Source organism: Electrophorus electricus, chromosome 5 (genome assembly GCF_013358815.1).
Source record: "Electrophorus electricus isolate fEleEle1 chromosome 5, fEleEle1.pri, whole genome shotgun sequence".
Taxonomy (NCBI): domain Eukaryota; kingdom Metazoa; phylum Chordata; class Actinopteri; order Gymnotiformes; family Gymnotidae; genus Electrophorus; species Electrophorus electricus.
In genome coordinates, this window is record NC_049539.1 from 3,866,515 (window position 1) to 3,875,425 (window position 8,911).

At 49.6% G+C, this 8,911-nt stretch overlaps 1 protein-coding gene across 7 annotated transcripts in view; it reads right to left on the minus strand.

Annotated features, from left to right (window-relative positions):
- Positions 1-922: 922 nt before the first annotated feature.
- Positions 923-8,911, minus strand: part of LOC113578828 (DNA-binding protein SATB1) — a 41,621-nt gene continuing 33,632 nt past the window's right edge. For all 7 annotated transcript variants that reach the window (XM_035526617.1, XM_035526618.1, XM_035526621.1 and 4 more), the window contains 2 exons: positions 4,956-5,162; positions 923-2,967 (listed from right to left, as the gene is read on the minus strand). In XM_035526617.1, the coding sequence (XP_035382510.1) occupies positions 2,383-2,967; positions 4,956-5,162 (792 nt within the window). In that variant the 3' untranslated portion in view covers positions 923-2,382. The remainder of the gene's footprint in view (positions 2,968-4,955; positions 5,163-8,911) is intronic.

Here is an 8,911-nt window from a genome sequence, read left to right on the forward strand (position 1 = left end):
ATGTAGTTGTTTTTTTGAGTCGTTTTTTTTTTTTTTTTTGTAATGACTTTTAAAATTCATTTTTGCAAACAACTGAAAAACGTTTATGAGCAAAAAAAAAAAAGTATAGTGATATAACTTGAAAGATAATTCTTAGCATTACATGGATGACACATGAACATTGCAGCTGTGTGACGTAATATATGTAATATATGTATGTATACATTATATATGTATTTCAGACTTACCACTCTCAGTGCCAAGTCCCACTAGACTCGGTGTGCCAACTACCAAATGACTAACAGCTTTGTGCCTTCACAGCCCCAATCTTACCTGACTGGCCCTTAAAGGAAAGAGCAAGTTGGTGGGGCGCAGGGGGTGTTGGTTACCGTGGAAGCAGCTCAGCACAGGTGCACACAGGTGAGCGATTGCGCTGCAGGAGGCCTCCAGCTGCTGCCTTCGCCCGGGTTTCAGCGAGGGGTCAGAGCACCTGCATCTCTTTACACCCTCTCCCCGAAGATCGGCTCATTAACGAGGCGTTAACGCCAAACCTATTTACCAGAAACCTGCTCGGAGTTTAATAAATAAATAAATAAATAAATACCACAAACAGAGGGAGAGGCAGAGAGAGCACGAGGGTGAGAGCTACTGTGGTGGGGTGGGGGGTGGGTTATAGGAAACATGGGGCTAGTTTCCGTCTTGCAAATAATGTACTTGAAATACATGTTCCAGTGGTACATGTTCCAGTGGTATATCCGTATATTCTACAGTTGTCTTTCAGAAAGCACCAAAATATACCTGCCAGTGGTATATAGGTATTAACTAATGGTTTGACTTACAGTAAACCAGAAGGAAAAATGAATGGAGAAATAAATTGGCAAAACCTACATAAAATGTACCCTGCTACCTATGTATGGTTGTCATTAATGCAGAGATGCTGGGGTACGATACAAACAGTTTAATTGTGTCATTAACAATCAGTAACCACTCCTAGTTAGAACAGTTTTGCTCAAAGTAACCGAGAAACACTTATAAAACAGTCAGTTGTAACAAAATAACTGGTGTTCTCATTGCAATAAACTCATAAAAAAGAAAGTTTTTTTATACAGAATATTTTATACAGGAATAGAATTGAATTGGATTGTTAACCAAAGGAAGACACATTGCAAACATCAATTTCACACAAATTGCATATGTTCCGCTAAGGTGGTCTATAGGTTAGTCTTTTCCTAAGCTTATTTGCATGATAGTAAAAATTGCATACAACATTAATGGTGAAGCTTGTAGCATGAGTTGTTCGACATACAGCACTTCTTAGGCAACTGTTAAAGCACATTTTCCATTTAAAACGTTAAGACACTTCTGATCTTACTGCCCATCAAAATGACATTTATAAATAGTAAAGATCAGCGAAAGGAAACGCGCCGTGTAACGGGCATGTTCCCAAAACGCCATTACAGCGGAGCCCAGCGGGAGCTGCAAATAAATAATGTAGGACGGTTGGCGTGGTTTGGGACGAGAGCAAGGACGCTGTGATTCACATTTCAAACTGTGTGAAAATCCTGAAAATTACAGTGACAAAGGTTTGCAAAATAATCTAACATCGGCAGTGCCATATAGTACAAGGCATTTGTTGGCATAGTTTCTTTAAGACTGTATATTTTTTTTTTTTACAATTAATATATGTCTATATATATATTTATATTTCTTTCAAACAGATAACTAAGGATTGAGCTATTCTTCACCAGACTGCCTGCAGGTTGTGTGTGTGTGTGTGTGTGTGTGTGTGCGCGCGCGCGTGTTCCAGAGTTTGAGACATCCTTCTGTTTTTATGGAGAACGCCTCGCTGGCCGTGACGGCTCGGCCCAGTGCTTCACCCTTAAGGCTTTGTCCCCATTCTACCCCGGTTTCAGGCGCATTTAAATAAAAATCCAGTTAACACCACATACGTAAACATCTATCAAAGTCTATCAAACTCCACTGACTCGTGTTTTTTTCCTCTTTTAAAATCAGTAGCTCAAGTTCAGAAGTTCAGTGTAAAAACAACAGACATCAAGTGCAGTCAGCAAATATCCACGGCAACATGTTCAAGATTTTTTTCTTTTTTCTGTTTTCTTCATTTTTTAGATCTAATTTCATTTGTGCAGGTTTTGTAAATGACGCGCAAATCTTTACAGAGAAATAATACAGGTTTTACAAAGTGTAAAAGGTAATACTTCTGTATTACTCAGTCCTGGGTCAAGAGTCTCATAGTCCTACCGCTGTTAGAGCTCAGAGAGAGAGAGAGAGAGAGAGAGAGAGGGAGAGAGAGAGGGAGGGGAGAGGGAGAGAGAAAGAGAGAGAGGGAGGGGGAGGGAGAGAGAGAGAGAGAGAGAGAGAGAGAGAGGGTGTGGGGATGAAGCTCTATTCTTTCACTTCTTGCTCAGCCTGAGCCTGCAGGTCAGTGGTCAGGTGTTCCTCCATCTTGATGGAGAAGACACTGCTGTTGGTCTGGGTGCCCTCGTCCAGCTCTTTGGGGAGCTCCCCGTCTCCGAAGTCCGTCAGGCCGTCCTCCCCCCCTCCCCCCCCCGCAGGCGGGGCCAGGGCGGCCGCCTCCTTGGCTTTGCCAGCGTGGCTGACGTAGAAGCGCTGGTTCTGGAAGAACTTGAGGATGGTGGGTCTGGGCAGGTCGAGCTGCGCCGAGAGCGTGTGCACGGCCTCGTCGTCCGGGTACAGGCCCACGTCCTGGATGAAGCTCTGCAGGATAGCCAGCGCCTCCAGCGAGATGCGGCCGGCCTGCCGGGCCTTGGCGCGGCCCTCGTCCTCGCCCTCGGCCGGCGCGGCGGCAGCGGGCTGGCGTGGAGGCAGCCGGGGCCCCGCCTGCTGCAGCGCCGGGGCGGGTGGCGCCCCCTGCTGCTGGGCCGGGTGCTGGGGCAGGAGCGGCTGCGGCGGGTGCTGAAGGGCCAGGGTGGCCTGCTGCTGGCTCATGGGCGGCTGGTGCGGCTGGGGCTAGACAGACAGACAGGCAGACAGACAGACAGACAGACAGACAGACAGACAGACAGGCGTCAGAAACATGGTGAGCGAGCGTTCACGGCAGGAACGACCCCTGCCGCCTGCACCCACGTTCCAGCAGCGCTTGAACCGCGGCAGCAGGCTCAGCCGAACTGGACTGAGGTAACACGGCAGAAGGCTGTGAACCTCGGTTTGGAAGTCTGTCTGTCATTGATAGCATTGTTAGGAGCAGGTCAGAAAGAGGTTGTGAACCCTTACAGTGAATGCGGTGCCCCCCCCCCACACGTTTATCTGACTCCACTCACGAGACCGTTAACTCAATTCCATTTTCATCTGAAACTCTCGCAGAGAAAACGCAGAGCCTGCTGATTGCTTATCAAGAACCATTCAAAAGGCCGGCCTTCACACAACAAGGGGGGGGGGGGGGGGCGAACACACCCAGATCCACCGAGATTCGATCGCCATGGCGACTGCGAAGGGCCGCTATAGCGGGCTCGTGCGGGTGATTAGGTCAGCCTCATGTTAGCGGGGAAGGCATGACACAGCGTCTCTGAAATGCGCCATTGTTTGCCAGCTGGGAGACGCGACGGCAGCGGCGGGTCGCTATTGACCGTGCCGCGCTATTTTTTCCTGGGTTGTTCTCGGCGGTGTGGGAAAAAACCAAGGTGACACGTTCTTTTTTGGGAATGTGCAAGCATTCCCAGAGAATAAGCGTGGAGAGTTCAGAAGCCTGGCTTCGTAACGGTGTCCCAAATGTTTGCAGTAGCGTACCCATTATTACAGCAGAATAAGTGTCACCTTGAAGGCCTTCCTTTACTGGTTAAGATGACATCAACACAGTTCTGCTTTTGGAAAACTGCAGGAATTAAAAAACTTACATGGGAACTCTGAACTGCATGGCCTTAATATGAATCTGCCCCCCCCCCCAAAAAAAAGATCTAAACCCACATAAACCTTGCTTTCAAACCTACTTCTCTCAGTGCTGATAAAGCCAAGCAGCTGTCCGAGTTGTTTATGATCTGGTAAAGCGCAGTGGAGGTTCTGAGTGTGTCGGCCGGCGTGAGTGTATGGCATCTGTTTCACATCTGTGCCTTTCACACTCTCAGCATTGTGTGCTGAGGTCCTCACGCTAAGTGGTCAAAACCTAACGTAATAATGTAATTTGATAATAGTGTCTTTTTTGGACTCCACACCCTTTACGTGGACTGACCGACAGCTCTGCAGTAAACAGAGCCGCTGTAAGAGAGATGTGTTGCGATTTATTTCCTGATTAATCCATGTTCCCGAATAAGGCCCTTTGGCTCAAAACAGGCAGCTGTCTTTAGAGGATGAGTGCTGATGGACATCTGGGTTAATGACAGTGGGGTCTCTAGTGCAGAGGTCAGGGAGAGGTCACGAGCACTTCTCAAGGGCCTGCGGGTTAATATCCCACAACTCCAGACTGAGATTATAAAGCACTAAACACAAACATGAAAACTGTGCCACTGTGAGGCAGATCAACAGCACAAATAAACAACATAAATAAACTCCTGAGGAATGTGTGTGTGTGTATATATATATGTATGCGTTCGTTCCTGACCTGGAGCTGCTAGCTGCCCATGTGCAGTAGCGGTGGGTGGGTGTGTGTGTGTGTGTGTGTGTGTGCGTGCACTGCTGACCTGGAGCGGCTCGGTGCCCATGTGCAGTAGGTGTGTGTGTGCGCTGCTGACCTGGAGCGGCTCCGTGCGCGTGTGCAGTAGCAGTGGGTGTGTGCGTGCGCTGCTGACCTGGAGCGGCTCCGTGCCCATGTGCAGTAGGTGTGTGCGTGCGCTGCTGACCTGGAGCGGCTCCGTGCGCGTGTGCAGTAGCAGTGTGTGTGTGCGTGCACTGCTGACCTGGAGCGGCTCGGTGCCCATGTGCAGTAGGTGTGTGCATGCGCTGCTGACCTGGAGCGGCTCGGTGCGCGTGTGCAGTAGCAGTGTGTGTGTCCGTGCACTGCTGACCTGGAGCGGCTCGGTGCCCATGTGCAGTAGGTGTGCGGGTCTGTCGGTGTGGTGCTGCTGACCACCACTGCTCTCCTGCTCATAGATGGCGTCCCGCTCTGACTGGGGCAGACTCAAGAAACGCCGGATCATTGACAAATTCTCCCAGAGCGTGCGGTTGTCAGGAGATGGGTCCTCCTTCCAGCGCAGGAGCTCACACAGCCAGCCCTGCACGTGCAGGCAGACACACACACACACACACACACACACACACACACACACACACACACACACAATCAACTCACACTCCTCATGAAATGCATTTAGCAACATCAGAAATGACTGCCCCGATTTCTGGGTGCTAAGTAAGAACCATTCAACACTGCTGAAGACCAAGATGAAACACTGTGTAGGAATTTACTAGTATTTCACAATTCTGCTCATTTGGTTCACAGTTTGCTGTCAAAAATCTTCCTCCGTTTGTGGGTTTTTCCCACTAAACAGATAAATATATTCCAATAAAAGCTACAACCGCTACTCTACGAGAACTTCAGCAAACACACCAACATGATTCTGGAAAGGCAGTGTTGCACAACTTTGCGCTCGTCACAATTTATTTTCCCTTTATTTGCCACTGTTATTACATCTAAAGTTTTCATATAATTTATTCACATTTTTATTTAAACATTTCACGTGTTTCCTGTTTATTTTCGTGCAAACCTTTCTGTGTTTAATGTTTATTTTAGCACCTTTCCTTGGCGGCTGATCAGTGCTGACTCGTAGCCTATAGCAACCACTTACGCGTGCACAGGAGACGCTTTTACTAAGAGATATTACAGTTGATCTCCTGCCTCACACAGGCATGTGAAGTGTTGTCAAGACAAGGCCTAATTGAGGCATTACTTTAATTATTATTTTTTGGACGCTAAGCAGCCGGATGGTGTGCTGATCTTTCAGCACAGCCCAAACGCACTAGACAATAACTGGGGTTTTATTTGTTTATTTATTTAATTTACCCAAATTTATAAAAATTACAGTTTCAAAAATGGGTCTACTATGAGTTTGCGGTGCTGAGAATGTTCTGAGTGCGTCATTACAGTGGATTAGCTAATGAGGCTATGGTTTGGTTTTGCCCCCCTTGTGTTGATCAGTAGGAGGTGTGCAGAGGTGTGTACATGTTCACTGCGGTTAAAGGTCCTCTCAGGGTTGCTGCCATCTTCATACGCCGTGTTATGTTCACGCGGTGACCAGTGTTTGGGGAAATTGTCTTGGAAACAGGCTCTCTATTTTGGAACAGATTAGCCATCTTAACCACACATGAGTGTGAAAGGCTATACATGACACACACACAGATTCCATTGCTGCAAGAAACACCACAGACGGGGACAGAAAGATGCTGAGAGAGAGAGAGAGAGAGAGAGAGAGAGAGAGAGAGTGTGTGTGCGTGCATGTATGTGTGAGTTCCAGCAGCCAAGTCCTGGCACCATCACAAGTGGAATGCTGTAATCTCCACACCAGTGTGTGGCAGCACCTTTCATTTCTACAGGATTACCCAACACTTGGCCACCACCCCCTCCCCAGCCCCCAGAGAGGCCGGAGCCAGAGCCGAAGCTGCACCAGTGCACTGCACGGCTGAGATAACTCAGCAGTTCTGCTGTCCCCTGTTTAAACTCCTCCCAAAACCACATCAAACCAGAGAGAGAAACATAAAGGCTACAGTGTACCTTGTTCCTCTGCCACAAATATTGTTGTTGTTTTTTTGGGTGTGTTAGTTTTTATTATTTACTTCTTTTGCATGCACAGGGATTTGGGTGCTGTTCCCACTCTGATGTCTCTGGTCTTCAATAAAGTCAGACACACAGAGGCAATCAATCACAACCATTTAACATCCCATCATAAAACATTCCACAATTAAAAAAAACAAAACAAACAAACCATGAATTAAAACGGTGAGTGAGTCACACAGATAGAGTCCAGTCCAAGAAATGCCCGTCGAACGCCACACCCTCATAAAACCAGAGCGCCATTTCACGCAAAGGAAACTGGGGCAGTCGCCTCAACGGCACGGGTGCACGGCGTTCTCCACAGTTTCACACAAAAGCAGCCAGATCTGTGCCTCTGCGGTCAGGACCCCACAAGAAGGTCCCCGGGGGTTAAAAATACTGAAAACACTGAACACAGGGCTGTGTGTGTCCAGTCTCATACACCCATTGGAGAGCGGGGCAGCACGGGGCCCCTCGGCCTGGCCGGAGGGTGGGGTCAGGTGAGCAGAGGCAGAGCAAGAGGAGGCGAGTCAGGGAGGCGGCCCACTGGCGCTCGCCTTCCCGCCACAGTCCGGGTGGGAGGCGTGAATGTTATCACATCACCTCTGATGTCACGCTGCATACACAGCGGGACAACTACGTTCTCCCTCTCTGCTGAGGCCTCTGTTGCGGGTTCAAGAAGGCAGGAGTTGGCGCTGCGTGCGTGTTTGTGGAGAGGAGCTGTGATTGGCAGACGCTTCGCCCCGTTCACCCCTGGGGGTGTAGGTGTTGACCTCCAGACATGTCGGGTAGGGCATGCTGTGCCCCCATGGCCAACTGCACTATGAATAGTAGCCTCAGCGTTCTGATAAAAAAATAAAATTAAAATATTGCCCTTGGCGCACAATGGCTGAATTCATGCGCAAGATGTGCTCGGCTATGAGGCGTGTGCGTCTGTGTGTGTGTGCGTGCAACAGAGAAAGGGCGGGAAAGACATGGAAAGAGAGAGTTGCAAAAACAGAGTGTGTGCGCGCGCATGTGTCTGCGTGCAATAGTGAACTATGCCAGTCACAAGTTGCCAATGAGAGGCGCACAGGGTTGCTCTGTGAGGGAACAGCACGGCATTCACGTCTCCAGAGTCGCCTTCCGCTCGGACGAGAGACCTTCACAAAGCAGCCAGCATGCGGGTCAGCCAGGACTGTCACACGGCATCTGCAACACCTTTACTTTATCTGAACGAGCCAATACACTCCCCTCACCCTCACGCCACACACTTCCGTGCAAGCAGACCCCGCCCACTGTTACACCCCCCCCCCCCCCCCCGAGCAGCCTGCCCCGAGCCAAGCGGGCCGGAAAGCTCCGCCCTACGGCTCCCTCTTGCCCGGTGGAGGGGGGAGTCTGACCGTCAACAGGGATGCAAGCAGGGGCGTTCTGAAAAGATGGTGTTTTTTTTGTTTTTTTTTTTAAAGTGGCAGCAATCGCTGAACGTTACAATGTCATTGGATTTTTTATTTTTTTTTTTAACTCTGAGTAATCCATTGTTATGGCCTAGTTCTTCAGAATATGATGAGGGGGGAGAGAGAGAGACAGACACACACACACAAACATCTTGATGTCAGACGGAGAGCTGAAGCGTACACACACAGCAGACAAAGCGGTATTGTCCCCCAACCTCCCCTGCCTGGTCCTGGCATGGGCCCAGCTCTGGCACACTGTGCTATGCGGAGAGATTCAAAGGGATATCGCAGTGCGCTCGAACCTGTCCGTGCCTGCGTGCCACTCAACGGTGCATGCTCGAGCGCCCGGCGGGCCGAGAGGAGCGGTCCGCGGCGGAGGGCCCATCTGCTGCCGCTCCGCTCACCGTGACGGCAGGCCAGGGAAACGCGCCGAGGAGACAGAGCTGGGGGGGTGAGTGGTACCGCGACCAAGCCTGGCCGCATCGAACCTGACCGGGAGCAGGCGGGCCAGCGAAAGCAGCTGGAACTACAAGCCCCAGAATGCTGCGCTCCATAATGAGTCTATAATGAGGGGGTTATTTAAGCGCTCCTCTCTGAACGAGCTCAGTGAGAGAGGAGAGAGAGAGATGATTATGGATGATAGAGGAGTAGCTACAGACAAAGACTCATTTATGCTGAGATTCTGTAAGCCTGTGCTGAACCTCAGACCAGTCCAATCACATACAACATATCAGCTTTTCTTCTGTCCCACAGCCCGGTTATGGAACATTTTAAAACA